At 36.7% G+C, this 22,731-nt stretch overlaps 2 protein-coding genes across 4 annotated transcripts in view; one reads left to right on the top strand and one right to left on the bottom strand.

Moving 5' to 3' along the window:
- Positions 1-35: 35 nt before the first annotated feature.
- LOC110963051 (uncharacterized) lies at positions 36-7,480 on the bottom strand. Of its 3 annotated transcripts, XM_022211233.2 has the most exons (11): positions 6,733-7,480; positions 5,987-6,211; positions 5,168-5,406; positions 4,922-5,028; positions 3,970-4,161; positions 3,797-3,883; positions 2,377-2,627; positions 2,171-2,299; positions 1,852-1,992; positions 1,628-1,745; positions 36-1,281 (listed from the first exon to the last, which is right to left on the bottom strand). In XM_022211233.2, the coding sequence occupies exons 5-11, from the start codon at positions 4,103-4,105 to the stop codon at positions 1,064-1,066; spliced, it is 1,080 nt and encodes a 359-aa protein (XP_022066925.1). In that variant the 5' UTR covers positions 4,106-4,161; positions 4,922-5,028; positions 5,168-5,406; positions 5,987-6,211; positions 6,733-7,480; the 3' UTR covers positions 36-1,063. The 3 variants fall into 3 exon arrangements, with proteins under 3 accessions (XP_022066925.1, XP_051805262.1, XP_051805263.1); XM_051949302.1 differs by having other exon boundaries at positions 5,987-7,480; XM_051949303.1 differs by lacking the exons at positions 5,987-6,211; positions 6,733-7,480 and having other exon boundaries at positions 5,168-5,813.
- Positions 7,481-12,842: 5,362 nt separating this feature from the next.
- The window catches only part of lima1a (LIM domain and actin binding 1a), a 36,315-nt gene continuing 26,426 nt past the window's right edge, over positions 12,843-22,731 (top strand). The window contains exons 1-3 of the mRNA XM_022220168.2: positions 12,843-12,925; positions 17,276-17,447; positions 18,953-18,998. Coding sequence (XP_022075860.1) covers positions 17,323-17,447; positions 18,953-18,998 — 171 coding nt within the window. The 5' untranslated portion in view covers positions 12,843-12,925; positions 17,276-17,322. The remainder of the gene's footprint in view (positions 12,926-17,275; positions 17,448-18,952; positions 18,999-22,731) is intronic.

The raw sequence follows: 22,731 nt of genomic DNA, 5'->3' as shown, positions 1-22,731 counted from the left end.
AAAATTTAGTTTGAAATGAAGACATAGCAAAGGGATGTAGAACTATTTTTATTGCACTTTAACACTGTGAGATTCTTAAAAGCATTAACAAATTGTTTGACAATAAAAAACACAATAGGATTAAAAATCCTCTCCTTTAAAATTTTTACTTTTAACTCTAAGCCAGGGGTGCACAATCCTGGTCCTCGAAGGCCCCTATGCAGCATGTTTTAGATGTCCCCCTCTTCCAGCACACCTGATTCAAATGATCATCTCATCATCAAGCTCTGCAGAAGCCTGATAACGATCCTGATCATTTGAATCAGGTGTGTTGGAAGAGGGGGACATCTAAAACATGCTGCATAGGGGCCCTTGAGGACCAGGATTGACTACCCCTGGTCTAAACTCTAAACTAACACTAACCCCTAAGACAGGTGGAAGTGACAGCTGATTAACATGTAGTCTTAACTTCGCTGTATTTCAGTCACAATTTCATACTCAACAGAAACAGAAAAATATGTGAATGAGAAGAGCTTTGTTGGGAATTCGGCTGCATTAAAATACAGTATATGCGAGCACAGAAGCAAACAGATGTAAACATTGGACAAACTGAAGCACAACAGCTATGGAAGGGATCTCCACCGAAACTGTCAACAAGGTATTTAAAACTTTAACAAACTACTAATTGCCTGAGATAAAAGAAAAGTAAGCTGAATGCTAATATTAAGGATTTCCCTGTTGTTTTGGGGACATTGCCATCAAAAATAAAAGTAATTCACTGGGTACAGGCGGTCTGCAAGGCAGCTGCTCATTCAGAACGGCTCACCTGGAAGCAGTTTAGTAAAATTCTTACTTGCTTGTAAAGCTGGGAGGCTACCTAATTGTAGAAGGGCTTGAGGAATATCATATCCCAACAGCTTTTACTTTACACCTCCAAGTTCATACCAACCATAAAACACAATAAATTTGATTTTCACCACACAGGACCTAAATGTTGTCAAAACATAATTTTTTTCAAAAACTTGGCCCAAATTTGCATTTCAATTGGTACGTTAACAGAGGCATGCACCCCTGCCCTAAGACCTTAAACAAGTCCAAAACCTGTTGGAACAGAACTGATTGCTGCATTCAGAGCCTCACGAAAAGCATCATAAGAGATATAGTGTGATGGCAGCCGTAGAGTCTCCATGCAAGTGCTGGATCGTGGCATTAGTCCATGTACAACTTCCACATACAGCTCTTTTGGGGGAACTTCCCATCCATGCCAGAACTTCAGAAGTTCCTGGAGACACTGTGAGGAGGCTATCAAAGCATTTGGGACATTGTAAGTTAAAGTACATATGTCAGGCTCATTTTCTCGCATCTGTGCAATTGTATATCCAAGTAAAACAAAAGTGAAAGTGGAATTACATAATGTTGCATAAAACCCATTGAAATCAGTGACGAGATTAAAACACATCAACAGTACAGTAACCAGTGTTGTGTGCTCATTCTCGCGAGAGTGTTCAACTGATGGTAACAAAGCTACATCTTTTGAAAAATTAAGCTTACTTTGAAGCTAGTCATTTTTTATCTGCAGAGCCAAACTGAAGTTAAAGGGTTGAGGGTTGGTCCCCACAAATAGAAAAAGTACTGTTTGAAAACTTACCATTTTCAATGTATTCTCTGAGAAATCCAGAGATACGGCACTTTTCCTCCAGACTCGTGTCATCAGTCTCATCACCACTATCGGACTCCGCTGGCCAAATGATGCGTTCCAGAAGTAACTGTACAATTATAAATATAATCACATTGTTATGCAATATAGTCTGTGTGCAAATTAACAAACGTTAGCTTATAAACAGTTAAAGAAATTAGTAGTCATATACATACCTGTGGTGAGTATAACACAGCACAGCTTCTTGGAAACAACAACGGCAGGGTGTCTGGTCTTTTGGTCACCAGATCCAAAACCTGCGTCTCTTTTAGTCCTTTGCGGAGCTGTTTGACTTGACCTTTTGACCTGGAAAGAACCTGTAAAAAGAAATAATATTAAATAATTATGGTAAGATTTAATTTTTGTGCCATTTCATATTTTTTATGTTTTACTTCACATGCACATTACTATTTCTATGTTGAATTACTTATGTATTATTTATTGTTATTTATTTTGGGGGGAATTCATTTAACAGTAGAAAAATATATTATTTACAGCATGAAAAAGAATTTTTTCAGTCAGCCATCTCCGGTTTTCTTCTGTGACTCCTGGAAGATCCCATCCACTTGCCAAGCTCTGTATGGACCTCTTCTGATCTGCTGTCAGCTCAGCGGACCCTTTCAACTGTTTAAAAAGAAGCAAAATCTCAGCAAACAGAAATAAAATCAGTCAATGTGCATTTTTTGTTAATATGTCTATACCAGTTCAACTGCCTCCCTGACATCTGTATCACAACAGTCTTCAATGTCAATGGAAGCCATTTCAGGCATTCCACCACCCAACACATGGATAACGGCTTGGCTTAGACCAGTCAAACAAGGGCCATTGTGAAGGAAGGAATGTCCGATCATTCGGCCAGCTACCACAAAAAGGTCACTGTCGACGAAGACTTGCGATGCAGCCGGAACAAGGTGATCCTTTTCACCCTCGAACAACAGGGTCTTTCCAGCACCTGAAAGAATTACACAAGAACATAAATGGACTTGTGGACCTAACTTCCCTTTATAGTCCTTGAGCCAAGACCCCAAAATTGACCTACGACAATAAAATTGGTTAATTGCAATTTCTAGTTTGATTTTTTGACTTGGTGCACATCTCTAGTTCACAATTTGGCGTGATAGCCATTGCAGACTGGTAGCTTAGTGATGGTTATCATACATTGAATATGTGGATTGTTATAATAACAGCCTATAACACCTCAACTCTTCTGGGAAGACTTGAATGGATTCAGGAAACTCCAGCCCCTGAGGCAGTGATGCAGCTGCTATCCTGCAACTGCAGCTGTAGATGCAAGCTTCCAGAATGCCAGTGCATGAGCAATGGCTTGAAATGTACCAACTTGTGCAAGTTGCAAACATGTGACAATCAGCCCCAAGAGGATGACCTTGACATGATGACCACAGATGCAGGCCTGACTGACTCAGAAAGTGACGACTGATCTTGAGTATGGACTTGAAATACTGTACTTGTGTGCTCCACATTCTGTGACATAATCATACATAATCTATTTTTCTAGTTATTTGTTCAAATGATTGCTTCAAAAGTTAAAAGTGTTGATTTGTTTAATGAGTATGTTATCATTTTTGTTAAATTCAGAAACATGAACTTGCAGGTGAATCATATGTTTATTATTACCATAGGAATAGGGATCTTGATATAAATAAGCTTTTCATGTTTTATGGACATTCCACCTGAACACATACACATAACTCGAAAAGTACTTGGAAAGTGCTACTACAACATTACCCATAAGCCACCACGCTTAAAGGAGCAGGCTCAGGCACAACTCACATCCGTTCAGAACTTTTCAAGTTATCTTGCTAACAAACAAATGGACAAACGCTGGCAAAAACATAACCTCCGCTTTGCGAAGGTAAAAATGAGTATATCTCCAAAATTACAAGGGGTAAATCCATAAATCTGGTACCTGGTGAAAGGTAAGATTTATCTGAGATTTGAGATCATACCAATAAAAAATGTAGACGTATATAGGAAAAAGAAAATAGCAACAAGAATCTGCCCGCCTTTTCTATTGTGATTGGTGGTCTGGCTCATGGACTATTAGGGGTTAATTTTCATCTCTCTGTCTCTGTACAAATGCAAAGTATACAACATACATACCAATTTTCCATTCAAATCCAAATTGTAATTTGGACATCACACTGGAAAGACAATGCCGTTTCACACCGTCCCCTATCGCTGCATCGCCTGTTTTTGGAGCACAACAAAATGTAGAATATAAAATGATTCCAGTTATTAAACCAATGAAGGCCTTCTTATATTACTTGCTGTACCTTCAAGTGTACAGGTTAGGGGAGCCGTCCAGTCCACTCTTTGCCTTTTGTAAAAGCTGATCATCGATTGTTCCCTGGCTTCAATAGAATCTCCGAGGTCCATCCTGAAGTGAAGCTCCTCACCCGAATTCTTCATGACATTTTGTCTGAAGAGCTTCACGGCCTCAAGGGGATCACTAACAGTCCTCCAATCTGAAATAATAATAATAAAAAAACAAGTTTTAGTGTTACTGTTATATTAATAATTTTAGATCACACATTTATAAATTAATAAAACATGGACACAAACCGTTGCCTGACTCTGTGTATGAACAGCCTTCTCCTGAATCCACCAAATCTACATTCTCAGTCAAAGGCACTGATGACCCTGGCCTGGATGTCAGTGGGACTGTAATGGCCTCACACAAGGAAGATGACCCTGCCTGCACCACAGCTGTCTCACTTTCTGCCCTGCTTCAGTGTGTAAAACAGATTTTGTTTTATCAAGATATTTATTAAAGTTTGAGCTCTTTTATGTCATCACTCCCATAATTTCCTGAAGAGTAACTTTAGTATTTCATGACTTGAGCCTCAATTTGAATAATGTCAATAATGTAAATGTCTGAAAGGGAAAAAGTATTTACTGAGCTCATTTAACTCTGAAATAGAAGAAGCACTTTAAGCTACACAAGTTACTCAAGTACAACTAATTGGTAATATAAAATTTTGAAATGACTAAAATGCCATTTAATGCAAGTTGAAATTTGTAAAACTTGTGCATCTGTCAATATAAACACTACATAAAATAAGTGATGTAAAATATTATACACAAATAAAGTATGGCAGCTATGAAGACTGCAAATGAAATAATGTTGTGTCTAGTGTCTATAAAGAAATATTTAAATAAATGAATGGTTTTTGATGGCCCATTAAGAGCTTATGATAATTTAGAAGCTTCTTAAAAACAACCTACCTATTACACATCTCACTGTGTGCCTTAATTGAATCAAAGTGGAACTCAACTCCACAAGACAGACATGCAATCAGGGGTCCAGATGCGTCTGTGGACTCGCCATCTTCCTGTGGTTAAAAAAAGAAAAGAAAAGAAAGGTGACAAAAGATATTTACAAAATTTAAAAAAAATACCCTTGGATAAACATCTGTGTAAACATGCTGGAACAGGTACTCATATTGTGTGTTTTTTTGCCTTTCTACTCACTTTGTCCATGTTCAAGTTTCTCTGAAGTGGCCGAATGTAAACCACTGCATGCCCAATCATTGCTTGTGGCGACTTCAGATATTTGACACAGTATCCTGTATTTGGGCAGGAAATTAGAGACAACTCCCGGCTTCGTGTTGAGCCCCGGATCCTGAGAAGCTCATATCCCCCAGCTTCACTCAGCTTCCGGAAGGCATCCAATAAACACTGTTTAAAATACTGGGGGCAGGACTCTCTGCCTACAAAAGAAGATACATTAAAAATAACAGTAAATACAGTTTGTGAATAAAATTGGCACATAATACATTTCAGATGAAGCATATTAAAAACATAAATAAGATTGTTAATTGTTAATCCCTGTGTCCTGGAACCAGAGCCATGCTGGCTCCCAAAGAGTTCTTCAAAAGAGTTTTATTCCATTTAATATATCTTGTTGTGACATGTTGCCAAGGTAACTGGCTCTGGCCACAGACCCTGCAGCTGTTCTGAACCAAATGTAGAAGCAGGTCACAATAACACACCACATAGGTGGAAACTATAAAATCACTCATGTTGTGTCTACTGTCTTGCCACTGTGAGCCAGCGCAATGATTTAGAACAATCAGGGTGTTTGAACTTCTTTATAGGTGTCCTATAACACTTTTTAACGGACCCCTCCAGACAATCAGAATCAAGTATTCACCCAGACCATGGTATAATTATATATATATATATATATATATATATATATATATATATATATATATATATATATATATTATTTTTTTTTAATTGCAGAGTGTTATGTATGCGTTATCATTGACCTTAGCATAGGCTTACCTTGAAAAGTAATTCGTCTCTCGCCCAAACCTGCATTCGCCAGCTCAAGCTTCTGCGAGCGATTTGGTGCCATTGTGGTATTTTTTCTGCTTAAACAGCAGAAGGTGTGCGAGTACGTGGGAGCCACAGTTCCTCTGGGCCCAGGGTTGTGGCGTATTGGCCTGCGACGTGGGATCAGAGACCTAGATGTGCTCTGATAGGGCAGGAACATTCTTGTCACCTCAGCTATGGGAAACATGAAATAAAGTTTTACTAATAGTTTCTAGTTGTATACACTTTTCTTTTTTTGAAATATAAGACCATCTAAATTTGAAGCAGAGCAGAAAAACTGTTTTCATGATTTTGTGCAGTTCTTCATTTGTCCTCAAATAGTTCAGAAAGTTCAGTGAAGTTGCTGTTGCCACGGTTACCAACTAGCGTTTGAGCCAGCGCAGTAATTTAGAACAATCAGGCTATTTGACCAGAACTTCTTTATATATTATAACTTTTATATATATTTTTAGCCTAGCTGTGCTCGTGCATTTCGGTTGGCAAAAAGGGCAATTAAATTCAGTATTAAGTGAAGGACCGGTATTTTAGGTACTCAGCGCAACATATTAAGAGTCAGAGGATGAAGGTTAGGGACAGAAATCCAAAATATTGCTGAGTCACGAAGACTTGCGTCTGCCTCGGTCGCCGTCTTGAACATGACCCCCACTCACAGTGCATTTTCTGAATAGTTTACAAAGGAACTGAAAACTACTTACCATCAACGGGATCCCTTGGTGGCGCAGTCGCTACAGCTGGCTGTCTTGCCGAATTTGATGAGTCCAGCTCATCCAGCCTGTCAGCCGCTTCTCTCAAGAGTTTAGAAATTGAGGACTCGGACTCCATTGTACCTCTTCGGACGTTCGCGGGACGTTTCTGATTAACGGCGCGAAAGAGACGTTCCTTCCTGTCCGTGACACTGCTTCCTGTCGCCCGCGCTAAGAGCTAGCATGTATACAGAGCTACCACTGTCCAGCAGGAATCGTGTGATCAGGTATGGACTAGTCATCCTGGACAGGAAGACCCGCCCACAGCCATTTGATTGACAGCTTGAGCCATGAAGTAAAGGCAAAGGCAAAACGCAAATGGAAAAGACAAAGGCAAAAGGAGAGAGACCCGCCTACAGCCATTTGATTGACTGCCTTTACTTCATGGCTCAAGCTGTCAATCAAATGGCTGTAGGCGGGTCTCTCTCCTTTTGCCTTTGTCTTTTCCATTTGCGTTTTGCCTTTGCCTTTACTTCATGGCTCAAGCTAAGGCAAAACGCAAATGGAAAAGACAAAGGCAAAGTGAGAAAAGCAAAGACAAAATGGAAAAAGCAAAAGCAAAGGCAAATGGAAAAAGCAAAGACAAAACGGAAAAAGCAAAGACAAAACAGAAAAGGCAAAGACAAAATGGAATAAGCAAAAGCAAAATGGAAAAAGAATATTACTACATTTGTTTATTTTTATTATTGATTCTTTTATTGATTCTCTTTACATTTCCACATTTATTTCCTATTTATTTTGGCACTCCTGTGATTCCATAATTTTGTATCTCTCAATGGATATGTCTGTCACATTTTGGTCACTTTGCATCTATGTATGGATATTTAACATACGTTTTTGTTAGTTTTTGGCCATTTTGTCTTTAGTGCTGTTCTGACTTTATTGTTGTTGATTTTGTCTTTATGGTAATTTTGCCTCGCTTATGGTATTTTTTTGGTAATTTTGTGTCCGTTTTGCATTTGTTTGTCCATATTTAGCATTAATTCATTGTGGTTTTTGGCCATTTTCTGGCTCTTTGTGGCATCTTTGGTCCTAATTTGCTTCTAATATTGTTAATTTTGTGTTTTTGGTAATTTTTCTTCGATTATTTGTGGATATTTTTGGTCGTTTTGTGGTTCCTTGCAACCATTTGTTGTAATTTTTTGGGCCATTTTTGCATTTGTTCAAATTTGTTTATTTAGTCCTGTTTATATTGTCAATTATGTGTGTGTTGTCATTTTGCTTTCCACATATTTTGTATCTGCTTTGTGTTGCATTTTTGTAATTTTGCATCTCACTGTGTAATTTTTTTGAGCAATTTGTGTCCATTTGTGGTAATTATTGGCCCATTTTGGTCATTTTGCATCTCCTATTGTTATAGTGTCTGTGGCTATTTCACATCCCTTCATGGCTGTAGATTGTAGCATTAATTTTCTGGTCTTTTTGTGTCCATTTTGCATCTATTTATGGATATTTTGCATTAATTTATGGTAGTTTTTGGTCATTTTGTGGACTTTTGTCATCTTTCATCCTATTCTGCCTTTTAGTATTGTTGATTTGGGGTAATTTTGCTTCATTTTGTGGTAGCTTCTGGTCATTTTGTGGTGATCTTTGAACCTGTTTTAAATGTAATATTATTAATCTTGTGTTTATTGTAATTTTGCTTTCATTTGTGGTTATTTTTGGACATTTTGTGGCTCTCTGCAGTGCTTTGTTGTATTTTTTTTTTACGCTTATTTAGTTACTCTACGTTTCTTCATATGTGTTTAGTTTGTCCTTTTATTATTATTCTCTCTCATTTTGAACATTTTGTTTTATCACATTTTGGAAATTTTTATTTTTTTTGTGGCTATATTGTGTCACACTTTGGTCAGCTTGCTTTTTTTGGTAATGTTGCATCAGTTTGTGGTTATTTTCAGTCATTTTGCGGCTCTCTGTAGTCACTTTTCATCTGTTTTTGCCTATTTTTTTGCCTTTCATTCCACATTTTTTAAGGCTGTTTATGTTTAACTTTGGTCTTCATGTATCTCTTTATGGCATTGTTTCAGTAATTTTACGTCCGTCCGTCCGTCCGATATCTCTGCAACCGCTGGAGTCAGGATAATCAAACTTGGTACATAAGATCAGTCTAAGGTCCCCTGCTCAGTTGTATAGGGAGGACAGGGTTTTCGCCAGCAGAGGGCGTGGTTCTGCCGTCTACTGAGGGCTCATCGAGTTTGTGTCTGTGATCGTTGTGCGTCTCGTAGTTTTTGTCCTAATTTGCTCAGCATGTGTCTCATTTTGGTCTCTTTTCATTTATTTATGGTATTTTTTGGGTTGTTTTGTAGCTTTGTGGTCATTTGTTGTAATTTTTTTGTCCGTTTTTCTGTCTCACATTGTTATTGTTGTTTAAAGTCATTTTGCATGTGTTAATGGTTGTAGTTTTTGCCTTGTTTATATTTATTTTTTGTGATTTTTGTCTCATTTTTACATCTGTTCGATCACATTTTGGCCATTTCTTATTTTTTGTGTGGCTGTTTTGTGTCATATTTTCCTAACTTTTGCATGGTCACCCATTGTCTGGTTTTGATCATTTTATATCTCCTGTTATTAACTGTCTATGGTCATTTTGCATGTCTTCATGGTTGGAGATTTTGTCCTATTTTGTGTTTCATTTTGGTTGTTTTAGGTCTGTTTTGTGTCATATTTGACCATGTCACTGTTTTGTGGCTGTCTTGTGTCACATCATGATTATCTTGCATCTCGTTGTAGCCATTCTCTGTCTCTTTATGGGCATTTACATCTCTTGTTCTGTCTCATTTTGGTTTTTTCACATCTCTCTCTGGCATACAAGTTATAATTCTTGGATAAAACTGGTTGCTTCCTGACTCCTGGAACCTCTGCGCCTGTTGCATAATCTGTTTCCTAATAATTATAGGAGACTTCCTCTAAGTCATATGTTGACTGTAGATATTACAACATGGACACGGTGTTCATAAATCTATCAATATGATCAAAGTCTGTCTGTGTTTGAGTCTGTTTGCTTCTACTTCTGTCTAAACCGTTTCATCTTCAACAGTAGATTTTACTGAAGCAGAAGGAAGCTGTCTGATAAGAGATAAGAATCAGAATAAACTAAGAGAAGCAGGTTGATAAATCACCTGCGTCTGTGTGGGTCGATGTCGGAAGTCTGATTCAAAGTAACTAAACCAGTTTCTGTGCTTGAGGAGACAGCTGCGGTGTTTATGAATATAAGAGGACTCATCCTTTCTCCTAATGACACTGAGTCACAACTGATCGAAGCTGATGAGCTCATATTTCAGTCTGATGATTTTATCTGGAGGCTGAATGACGATGCGAAGGGCTTTATGTACTACGAGTCACAGTGAGAGATTTACAGGCACTGTATTATTTCCAATATTTATTCATCTGCAGATTCTTTTATCAGGAAATGAAATAAAACTGAAAAATCTCACATAAGAGAAGGCGGAACCAAAGTATGTCTTTCCTGCAGAAACATCTTATGTGTTCTTATTAAAGAAAAATGTTGAGTTGGAACAGAAGAAAATTCATTATGCATTTGTTTTCAACAACTGTCATTTATTCAACTTTGATTCTAATATAGTAGATTGAATCTTTTGGTTTTGGACTGATAGTGTGACAAAATAAGACAACACAACGTCACGTCTGACTCATATTTTGTTAATTTTTGAAGTTTGAAAGACCAAATGCAAAAAAATCTCATGTGTTCTAATTCTATTTTATTCATGAGCTAAGATAAGGCTTTATTAACCCTTTAACACCCATTATTGTGCAAGCCCACCGGGACACATTCTTACATTTTTACATACTGTAGTGCAATTGTTTGGAGTTTTTTTTTTTTATTATTTGTTTTACATTTGCTTCACATCAATATAACCCTTATATCCCAAATTTTAACAATACATATTGACTTATGTCTTCACTACTATAATAAATTGCTTAAAAAAAGCAATAAACCTAAAAAAAGAAAATCATTTTAGTTTTTTTCTCATATATTTCAAAATACAGAAATTGCAAAGCTGTATCCCTCAAATTTAAAAAAAAAAAAAAAAAAACATCCTGTGGTCTCATTTATATAGATTTTTGTTATGTGTGCCTTATTGTGTATTTTTACAAACCCATCACTGCAACAAAAAAGCACTGAGAGACACGGTGACTGTGTGACATGTTAATCTAACACCCAGATTTTATGTGCAAAAATAATGATTGATCTCTCTTGTCTGGTTTCACAACTACCATCAATCAAACGTGAATATGCAATCATAGTGCTGTGCAACGCTGGGCTCTGGCAAAAGAATTTAATTCAAGATTAACTGTATAGATACAGTTAATCTTGAATTAAATTCTTTTGCCAGAAATTGCTCAGAAAACTTATTACATAATATAAGAAATGTAGTGGCTAAAATGTAGAAAAATAATCAGAGAAATGATAGAAAATAATAATGGAAAAGTTACAACTATTACTGGCAATGATAGTGAAATAGTAAAGTAATATCACACATTATATTGAAATATTTCACCCGAAAAATTAAATATTGTGCAATAATTTGAAATTAAGTATTGCACATTAATGTCAAAATATTGCACCCAAAAAACGAAATTTTGCACCTACAAAAAGAAATATTGCACATAAAATGTAAATATTGCACGTGAACAATGAAATGTTGTGTATTAAATTGAAATATTGCCTCAGAAAAAAGTAATATTGCACATAAAATTGAAATGTTGCGCCCAAAAAATTAAATATTTCACACTAAATTTAAATATTACTGCGTCAGGTCACCAAAGTGGAAAGACATAGTTACTAATGGACAGATTTGTCACTTTTCTCCATTTGTACAACTGAGAAAACACAAATTTCCATGTAAAGGTTGCTATTTCTTGACAGTTTTCATTCTTATAAATAAACCGTGGAGCTTCAAGTCATCCTGTGAAGGAGTTAGATTGGCAGCATCAGTGTGGATATCAGTTGGGAAATACTAATCAGAGCAGTGTTGTACTATTACTCTTACTGCAGCGTGGGGTAAGAAATATTCAGATTCAGTTCTTAAATCTGTTCTTCTCTTATGAAAGTGCTGCTATTTGAGAGCAAAAGTGAAAGAAAAGTGACACCAGGTCAAGTTTAGGTTGTCGTTAGTTCTGCATAGTAGGTGAAAATGAAACGAACTTTGCTGTGAAATTCTCAGGAATCCTCTGTGAAGGAGTTGTCGGGGATTTCTGAAGTGAGACGAGGCGAACCAAAGAATCTCAGCCGTCATGTGTTTGAGATTAAGACTCGCCGTTAAAGATGTGACGCTGATGGAGCTGAAAGTCTTTATGGTCGCTCAGAGCTGCAGTTTTATCATCCCAGAGGGCCTCGATATGACGTTCAAACCTCCAACATGGTGGTGAAAAGAGCAGAAAATTAACATAAATCTGTTCTTTAGAATATAATTTATTGTCTTTGCACAGTGGAAAGCGAAATCAAGTAGCAGTCCTGTCAGTGTGCTCACAAAATCCGACAAAAGTAAGAAATGTGCAAACATAAAGTAGAATTGTTTTTACAAGTGTTTCAACAAAAACAATGATAAAGCTTATTATGTTATTATTAATGGAATAATGAGGTAATGGTCAACTATTGTGTTATGCTGTTGTTGTTTAGGTTATTTTTTCAAGCCATCTGAAGAATATTTGATATTTTCAGCAGCTTTCATTCATTTCACTTTCTTTAAAATACAATAAATTGAATCTTTTGGTTTTGGATTGGTAGTCAAACAAAATAGAACCTCCTCTTTCACTGCATTCAGCTGGTGTTGTGAGTCACATCCTCTGAAGTCTTGACCTGGTGATAAAGTGGGCAGCCAGGAGTCACTTCCAGGAATCCACCGTGGGATTCCCCCTAACCTCCCCCATTATCCTCCTTCCGCCAGGCTGGTTTCTTTTCTGCTACCCCTCAGAGCTGCTGCCGGTTTGTTGGTCGAAGCTCGTACCTGCCAGGTGAAGGCAGAAGCTGCTTCCTCATTGGCTGAGAGGAGTTGAATGGGAGTGGTGTTGCTCCTCCCACTTCCTGTCTGCTCTAAAAGCGCTGGTGGAAGCAGCTGAGGAGTAAAACGAGAAGGACAATACAGAAGTCCACTGATTCTGAAACAGAGTGAGACAGTTGCAGGTAGGTGGAGATTTAAACAAATAGAAGCCCCTGTTTGGTGATTTTTAAGTTATTCTTTAATAATTCTTGAGAAAAGTGGCAGATTTCACATGTGTGTATCTTTAAAAGCTTAAAAGCAAGCATATGTGTGTTTTATTTCATCTGTAAAATAGCTGCTGTGTTTGAACTTTGTGATACTTTCTTTAACCTAGAAGGTTTTTCTTTAGTTGTAGTCTTCCAGACAGAATGTGAAAACTTTGCATAAGCTTTACATGCTGCTTTGTTTGTTATCTCCTGCCAACTCCAGTGGCCTGAGTTGTTCTGGACTCTTTATAATCCTTCATTTGCGTTTCACCTTTGATCACATGAAGTGACTGCAGAATTTGACTGCAGGAGGACTTGATTGGAGTTTAAACATTTGATGCTTAGAACCTCTCAGATGTGAGAGTTTGCTAAGTTTTTGATTGTCTTTGAATGCTGGACACGGGACCTGACTTTTTGTACGATTTGATCGTTAAAATGATAAACAGATGAAGTGGTAGCAGCTGACATTTGGCTTTGAAGCATCAGATCAGACAGTTCTCATGGTTGTAGAAATGAATGAGTCAGTCCTAAGTCCCCGATAGGTGATTATTCTTAGTAAGCTTTTCAATAATGGTGTCCAATGTGACAGTTTCTTGCATTTCTCTGCTTTTTTAGTTGTTTTTATTTAATATTTTGAGTATGTGACTCCTCAAGTCCTTTAAAAATGAATAATCTGGACTCTGTCATCAGTGTTTTTTCCTGTTAAGTCAAAAAATAATCAACAAATGAAGTGATAATGCCCTACATTAGTCATCACATAGGACAGTTCTGAGATTCTCACAGGTGTAGAAATTAACAAGCTGGTCCCATTTCACCTCCAGGTGAATATTTATTATTCAGTTCAGGGTATTTTTTGATAATGGTTCCAAACATTTGATGGCTTTAGCCAGTCAAATGTCACATTTGTATGCTTTATTGTTGGTTTTGCCCTTTTAATTTAGAGTTTTTGACTCACTAAGGTCTTTAAAAATGACTAAATTGGACTCCTTTATCAGTGTTTTTTCTGTTAAGTCAAAAATAATCAAGTGATTGCGCCCTACGTTAGTCTTTAATCATCAGATTGGACAGTGCTCACTTTCTCATGGTTGTAGAAATGAATAAGCTGGTTTTAATTCTCCAACAGGTGATCAGCAGTAAGTCTATTAAAGCATTTGGTGATGATAGTGTCCAACATTTGATGGTTTTAGCTTGCCAAATGTGACAATTTCCTGCTTTTTTGTTAGTTTTCCATGAGTATTTCATGTTTTTGACACACTAAGACCACTGAAACTGAATAAGTTGATCAGTGTTTTTACCATCCAGTCAAAAAATATCAACAGATGAAGTTATAACATCCTACATTTGGTGTTAAATCATCGGATAGGACAGTTCTCACTTTCTCATGGTTGTAGAAATGAATCAGTTTGTTCTAATTTCCCTACAGGTGATGAGCTGTTTGTCATTTAAGGCAATTTTTTTGGATAATAATGTCAAACTTGTGATAGTTTTAGCTTGTCAAATGTGACAGTTTTCTGGTGTTTCTCTGCTTTTTTTGGTTGTTTTTTACCCAGTATGTTAACTTTTTGACTATTTAGGACCTTGGGAAATGATTTAAGTGGACTATATGGTGGGCTTTTTTGCTACTCAGTAAAATATTGCAGAATATAGGATGGTTTTAGCTTGCTAAATGTGACATTTTCTCACATTTTTCTGTTTTTTTCTTTGTTGCTTCATCAATATTATGGTTTTTGACTCACTAAGACTTTTAAAAACACCTGAATTGGACTCTGTGAAAGGGAATTTTTTACAATGCAGTAAAAAGTGAAGTTAAACCAATAATGCCCTATATTTGGCATTTGACATTTCTCATGTTCTCGTAGTTGGAGACATGGATCAGACAGTTCAAATTAAGCAACTTCCTGCAGTATGTGATCATCACTTAGTCACTGAATGTATTGTGCAATAATAATTCAGAGCTTCTCACATGTGAGAATTTACATTTTCTGTTAAGTTATTGTGACTTTTCACGTGTTTTGAGTGGTTGTTCAGACAAAACATGCTAAATTCCCAGTGATTTAATAGAAAAAGCAATTCTCATGTGTGAGAAAATGCTTTTTCCATTAAATTACTGTGAATTTCCTATGTTTTGGATGGTTGTTTAGACAAAACATGGTAAATTCTCAATAATTTAATAGAAAAGGTAATTCTCGTGTGTGTTAAAATGCTATTTCTATTAAATTATTGTGAATTTACCACGCAAAACATAGTAAATTCCCCAAAATTTAATAGAAAACGTAAATTAACGCATGTGAAAAATCATCTTCATACATCATGTTTTGTCTGATCAACCATCCAAATGTGCTTTTTCTCTTAAATTATTCTGAACTTAACATATTTTGGATGGTTGTTCTGACAAAACATGACATAAAGATGATTTTTCACTATTTCTTGGAATTGTATAGACATGGATAATAATCAGTGCATTAATAAATAGTGAAAATAATCATCTGACCTCTACAGAAGAGGGTTTAATGGAGTTTTTTTCACATATCTTGCCTTTCCTGGAATGCTGTTTTAGCAGCACACAAAGGGGACAGTGTTGTCGTAATTAATGAGTCAGTCCTAATTAGGAAACGTCCCACATCGTTCCACCTGCTGGGTGACGTCGAGCCGATGAGTCGAGCCGCTGCAGGCCTCATTGTTGAATCCATCCGGAGCGTGAATAACTCAGAGATGACAGTTATGCAGTGACGGCGCTGCTGCTGCATGCGGCTGCATGTCTGCCGCCTCCAGGCTGCAGAATCAGCGAGCAGGTAGAAGTGTGTGAACAGGAGGGTTTTTGTGTGATGCCGACGTATCGGTTGTCTGGTTGCTGGTTTTCGCCCTCGGGGCTCCATCAGAGAAACGGGGAACAGATGGTCAATGGCTGCGTGACGCTCTATTGACTTTATGACTCAGTGAAATGTGTCGTGTCACTAAAAGTATTGACTCCTCAGTGAGGTTCTGTACTGATGTGAGGAGCTGACTGGCTCCTGTGATGTTTAACCACAGAGGAAAACATGTGAGTATGACTTTTATTCAGCTGTGAGGATGTTTTTGAAGTTTGAACGCCCAGGAAGGATGATTTATTTTTTTGAAAGAAAAAGCATCGGGTTCTTATTTGAGTAGAAGAGGACACAAAAGGAATCTTCTTTTTGTTTAGTGTTTGTTTGTCTGAGTCTTTGAGGCAACTTCATTGTTGGTTTAAATGTTAACTAAGCTGTCTGCAGTCTGAGGTTTAAATGCAGACACGGCTGATCATGTCTATTATCTGTTGTTAGAATTGTTATCTGTTAGGTTCTTGTGAATTTAACACTTTTGGATGGTTGTTCAGACAAAACATGTTAAATTCCCAATGATTTAATAGGAAACTCAATTGTCACATGTGAGAATTTGCTTTTTTCTGTTAAATTATTGGGAGTTTAACATGTTTTGGATGGTTGTTCAGACACATTATGATGTATGAACAGAATGTCTATTATAATGTCTGTTATCTGTTGCTAGCTGCTTCTGGTAAATAAGTTGGGATCAACTGATTGATGGTCATCAAGAAAGGCATATATTTGTAGCCGATAATACATTAAATGTAATGTTTTAACGACGTGTGATAGCAGAGAACCTGCCATTCATAACGAGGCTTCTTCATTAATAAGGGTGACTATAACTGAACATGTAAAATAGAAACAAGACTGATGACCGTAAATGATCTCCTCTATTTATGTGAATCAACTCATTAATTTATCTCCTGCTGTTCTTCTCTATTTTCTTCATATTTTACGGTTTTATTACTTTTATTGGCCACTCAGGTCCAGATCTTCAGTTAGTTATTGTTTTGCAGACTCTGTTTCATGTTAATCTGTGGCTGTGTTCTAATTTAGCTGCTAGCTGTAGAGAAGTTTGTTTCCTGGTTTGTCTTTCTTGTGCTCTATAAATAGTACACATTTAAAATAATGCTAAATTGACCCAAGTGCTGCACAATCGTGGAGAAAATCGGAGATAGATAAAATGCAAACTAAATGAGTAAATATAGGTTTTCTTTGATTTTCTTGAGTCAGAGATGTTTTAAAGCTTAGTAGAATTATTATTTTGATGCATCTTTCTTGTTGGATTAAATGTGAAATACGTCATCGGCAGAATGTGGCGTGAATGTAAACATGTTTGTGTATTTTCTTTAAACATCACCAATAGAAATCCTTGTAGAACGCAGCTGAAGTTTGACACTCCTCTGATTTTGTGCAGATATTAAATGTTTTTTCTCTTCTCCTATAGTGTGTTCCTGGAAATCCTGCAGCAGAATAATCGATCAGACGTCCAACATGGCCTCCGTCGCCCCGTTCAGCCGCCGTCAGTGGGCGTCTCAGTCACTGAGGGTCACCGCCAAGGAGCTGTCCATCGTCTCAGCCCGGGGCAAAAACAACGCCATCGCCGAGCGCTTCTCCAAGTGAGTCGAGTTAAATAATTCACCTCACCTCCACTGTGATCTGAATTCAGGTCACCAGGTTTCCTCACAGCTTCTTTCTCACCATTCAGCTATTTCCAGTTTCCAGTTTTTCTGTAGAAACTACCTCAGCATCAGCCAGAAAACCAGTTAAACCAGTTTATCTGGAGCCTTTTATCTGGTTTACTGACTTTACTGAGCTGAAGTGGATTCTTTACCACAGGGAGCTTGTTCCCCTTTACCACAGATCAAGTTACTCATTTGTGAAATGAGGAAGTGGCTGAACGGAGGATTGTTTCCTGTATTTACTGCATCCGACCAGCAGGAGTAGATTTAGTGTATATTCAAATTGATCAATCAATAGAAACACAAACTACAACTGCCATTTTTTTGAAAGCAAAAATGATGAACATTTACAGGGTGACCCAAAAGTTTGGAAACAAATGAAAAGCCTATAATCCAAATAATATGTTTTTTCAATAAATCAGTACCACAGATATATTCAGAAGAGTAACAGATTAGTGTAAAACAAACATATTTCAACATGTTCATGTTTATTTCTTATACAAAGTTGTGAACGTTTCCACCAACTGGTTACACTGGAATGTATCTTCATTCATGCTTATGAAGGTTCCTCAAACTGGCCAGTAAATGTTGCCTCATAGTACTTTTGGATGTTTAAAAAAATTAAAACTGTCAGATACTTTACCATCAAGAGTTTTGAAATCTGACACTGATGGCCTGCATTTTGAAGTTATGCTCCAGCATGCCTGTACCTTATGGTTCTATTAATTTTCTTCCTAGTTATTGCACTCTGCAAATACTATGTTTTTAAGTTATTTTATCATGCTATAACAAAAATGGGTAAAATAAGAGTGAATTCATGCACCCCCAACTGAAATAGACACTGCAGTTAAACTTTGTTTCCAAACTTTTGGGTCACCCTGTATTTTTGTTGTCATGTGAAAGGAAGCTGAATATTTTAATAATAGTTTGTCTGTGCTCCGATCAATAATAATGTGCTTTTTGATAACTTTTTGTGACTATATAGGCGTAAATCAACAAATTTACAAAACAATTGGCCAATTAAAATCTTTACGTTGTTTTTAATTTGATGATTTGTTTAAAAAGGTGTCCAAAATCACAGAATTTTAATATGTAAATACTAAATAAATCGGGTTGAATTTTGGGGGGAAGTGCACAGTTAAAGAAGCACAAAGAATCTGCATTAAAGTTGGGATAATGGGGGAAATAAATACTGTATAACCAGTCCACCTGCAGGAGTTTTAGCTGCTATTTCACACAGAACGTCACTGTTTTGAGTTGACCGTTTGACCTTCGTGGGCTGAAGATTTTCCATCCAGATTCACAGTATCTCATGAAATCATCTGCTGTTTTTGGACGATTCGTATTAATTTCCTGGGTGTGTTCAGAAGGAGCAGCTGCTTGAATGTCTTTCTTTGTTTGTCGTTGTTTTCCATCCCTTGATTCTTTCTCTTCCTTGTCAGGTACCAGCTGGCAGCAGAGGAGGGAAATGCAGAGAGGAAGAAAACGGTACGTTTCCTGTTGAGTAGGGATCATTCACACACGGATTCAGTCATTTTCAGTGTTTTCATACTTTGATACAATTAAATAACCTCCTACAGTCCAAAGAGAAAAAATATTTAACCCCAGAGACCAGATTATGTCTTATCATTACCAGCTGTGGCACATTGAATAAAAAGCCCCCTGTTACTACTAAGACTAAAATAGATGTAGTATGAAGTATTTCTAAGGCTTTATTTTTATTATTCATCAAACGTGGGAGAATTGATTAGTTGAGTTTTTTAGGACAGTTTGAACAACATCAAGGTTTAAAGACTCTGTTAGAAGGTTGGGAATAACCCAAGTGATGTAAACATTGGAATTCTTGGAGTTTTTCAGATCTTAAACTGACCTCATGATGGCGACAAAGAGACTTGTTGTGTTTTAAGCTCTCCCAACAGTCTCTGATCCAGGTTTTCTATTTAAATGAGGATATTTGATTATATACATGCGGTTATTAACAAATTTATCCGACCTCCTATCATCAAAATGATAAAATACAAATATTTTACAAATCTGTCAATAACTACTTTCAAATTAAAAATGTATTGTCATTTATTAGGCAAATAACAAACTGGAACAACTAAATAGCCCTTATTCACATACGTTCACCTAAAATCTTAATATTTTGTTTGACCTCCTTTGACCCTGATAGCAGCTTGTATTCTTGCTGCCGTTGTTTTTATGAACTTTGACGGTCTCTTCACAAATAGTTTCTAGCTGTTCCCAGAGACTTACACTGAATGAAACTTTTGTTCAATTTATTCTTTAATTCAATAAATCTCAGATCTGTTCACTAGGATTCAAGTCTGGACTTTGGCCAGTCCATCACTTCCAGTTTTCCAGATTTCTTTTTCTTGGTTCAGTCATCTTTGCACAGCTTTGAAGTCTGCTTGGGGTCATCATCTTCTTGCTATATGAACCCTCGACCAATCGGATTCTATGATGCACCAAGGTGTTGTGGTAGACCTTCTTGTTCATGATACCATCAGTTTTAACTAATTTGTCCATGTCGTTTCCACAAATGGGACCCCATACCATAATGGCATCTGTGTTTCACTGTGATGAATCTAGCATCAAAACATTCTCCAGCTTTTCTGCAGACATGAACACGTTAGTGCTGACCGAAGAGTTCAAACTTGGACTCGTTCGTTCAGAGAACCTTCTTCCAGTCATCTACAGTCCAGTGTTTGTGGCACATTTTAGGTGTGTTTGGGTGTTTGCTGGCCTCAATAATGGCTTCCTAGCAGCTGTTCTTCCTTTTAAGCCTTGTTCCTTCAGTCGTCTGCTCATGGTCATTCTGGAGACTTTCTCAGATTCTGATCTAGAATCATTAATCTCTACCTGAAATTCAGCTGTGGTTCTTCCTTCTGTCTCTAGTACTTCAAATCTGGACACATCTGCTTCAGTAAGCTTTTGTTTTCAGCCGTTTTCTTCATGTATTTTCTAAGTACCAGTCTCTGCAACCAAGTCCAAGGCATGCTTTACCACACTGTGAGAACACTTTCTCTCAAAGACCATCCAATATCATGAAGTGCTTTAATTCAGACTCTGCCTTTCTCATTGAGTTCCCTACACTTCACCAAGCTGAACAGGAGTGAGGAATTTAAAACTGTGTTCATGTTTTTAGGCCTAAATTTGAGCCAGAAGTCAAAGATTAATCAAGAATAACGTACAACCACTAGAACATAGTTTTCTGTTCTGGAATGCAAGTATATACACACACTACTGTTCAACAGTTTGGGGTCACTCAGGCAATTTCATGTTTTTCATGAAAACTCACGCTTTTATTCATGTGCTAACATAACTGCACAAGGGTTTTCTAATCATCAATGATCCTTTCAACAGCATTATCTAACACAATGTAGCATTAGAACACAGGAGTGATGGTTGCTGGAAATGTTCCTCTGTACCCCTATGGAGATATTCCTTAAAAATCAGCCGTTTCCAGCTAGAATAGTCATTTACCACATTAACAATTTCTAGGCTGTATTTCTGATCAATTTAATGTTGCCTTCATCTAAAAAATACCGTGCTGTTCTTTCAAAAATAAGGACATTTCTGTGACCCCAACTTCGACACACACAAATTTGCCTCAGCAGCTTTATTTTCTGTGCAATGAGACCTCCTTTATCTTTAGACCCTCGGTTCAGATAAGAATAAAGAGAAAAAGCAGCATCAAAGGGGATTTCCTGTGTTAATGTTCCTGGAGGCTCATTCAGTAAAAGTCATGTGTGCAGAACAGAACATTAGTGGTGTGAAGAAGCAGCATGACGGAGCGGACAGATGATTAGCATATGATCCTCTCAGACCTCATTATCAGAGTTTTACGGCTTGGTTTCTGTCGACCTTGTGACTCCTTTGTTTGAATAACAGCAAACAGCCTCTTATATTTCTATAGAGCGTTTGTTTGTCTGTTGGAGTCAGTCAGCCTCTATAGCATCCACAAAATAGGTTTCAAATGGAGCTTCAACAGCAGTCAGTGATTTCTGCTTAAGGGATTCATTTTTATTTATGTCAGATTGTTTCGACTGCATTCCACATTTCATCCTCTGCCTTTTTGCTTTACTAGTACATAAAGTCTGCATACAACTGGGACTTTGTTGTGAAGTTACACTTGAATATTCGATCGTCATTTACAGTCGTGAACTAAAGTTTACATCCACTTGTCATGTTTATCATGGCAGTCTTCAGTTTCCAGTGACTCCTAGACCTCCTAATTTTCTATAATTCAAAGGACAATCCTGGTTTTCTGCCACTTTGAACATTTTGAGTCATTATGAAGATACTTTGAAGTCATTTAGGACACAATTTTATTCATTTTGGACATACTATTGGTCTTTTACGACAATTTTTATCTTATTTTTGGACTTTTTTGAGTCATTTTGGAAAAGGGTTTGATATTTTTAACAAATATCAAATTATTTTGGACAGATCTTAACTCACTTTGGACACTTGAATATATTTTTCAGAATTTTTGACACATTTTGAATTATTTTCTGTTGTCATTATGAACATACTTTGAAGTCTTTTAGGACAAAATTTGACTTATTTTGGACAAATTATTCCTCCAATTTGACCTTTTTTGGACTTTTTTGAGTTGTTTTGAAAAAGATTTAGGTATTTTCAACAAATTTCATCTCATTTTAGACAGATCTTCTCTTACTTTGGACTTTTTTTTTTTCCCCCAGTTTCAAGAGATTTTAGATAGATAGAACAAACCTTTATTAATTCCACAGCGGGGAAATTTACAGTGTACAACAGCAAATAGAACATTATTGAATAGTTTTCTGTCATTTTGGACATTTCCAGTCATTATGAACACATTTTGAGTTACTTTGGGCAAAGTATTAAACTATTTTATGTGGACTATGGGTGATTTATGGCAATTTTGGGCTATTTTTGACATTATATTTATTTTTAAATTTTTTTTGAGTCATTTTGGAAAATAGTTTGAAAAGTTTGAATTACTTTTGCATATATTGACTCCTTTGGAAAAATTTTGATTTATTTTATGGGTCTTTTAAAACAATTTTGAGTAATCTATTCCAGTTTAAGACATTTTGAATGATTTTCTTTTATTTTGGACATTTCAAGCCTTTATAAACATATTTCTAAGTCATTAGGTCTTTTTTTATAAAAGATTATGGGCAATTTATTGCAATTGTAGGTTATTTTTTGGACATGCTTTGAGTTGTTTTAG

The sequence above is a fragment of the Acanthochromis polyacanthus genome, chromosome 6 (genome assembly GCF_021347895.1).
Source record: "Acanthochromis polyacanthus isolate Apoly-LR-REF ecotype Palm Island chromosome 6, KAUST_Apoly_ChrSc, whole genome shotgun sequence".
NCBI classification, from domain to species: domain Eukaryota; kingdom Metazoa; phylum Chordata; class Actinopteri; family Pomacentridae; genus Acanthochromis; species Acanthochromis polyacanthus.
Note: the sequence above shows the minus strand (reverse complement) of the source record. Positions and strands in the feature narration are given on the sequence as shown.

What these genes read in the sequence shown, in the direction of transcription:
- LOC110963051 (XM_051949302.1), bottom strand. Translation starts at nt 4,105, where the DNA reads ATGAAGAATTCGGGTGAGGAGCTTCACTTCAGGATGGACCTCGGAGAT. An exon ending in TCAGGGAGGCAGTTGAACTG is followed by an intron (nt 2,300 to 2,376) that starts GTATAGACATAT and finishes CTTTTTAAACAG; the next exon opens with TTGAAAGGGTCCGCTGAGCT. An exon ending in CAGAGAATACATTGAAAATG is followed by an intron (nt 1,282 to 1,627) that starts GTAAGTTTTCAA and finishes ATGCTTTGATAG; the next exon opens with CCTCCTCACAGTGTCTCCAG.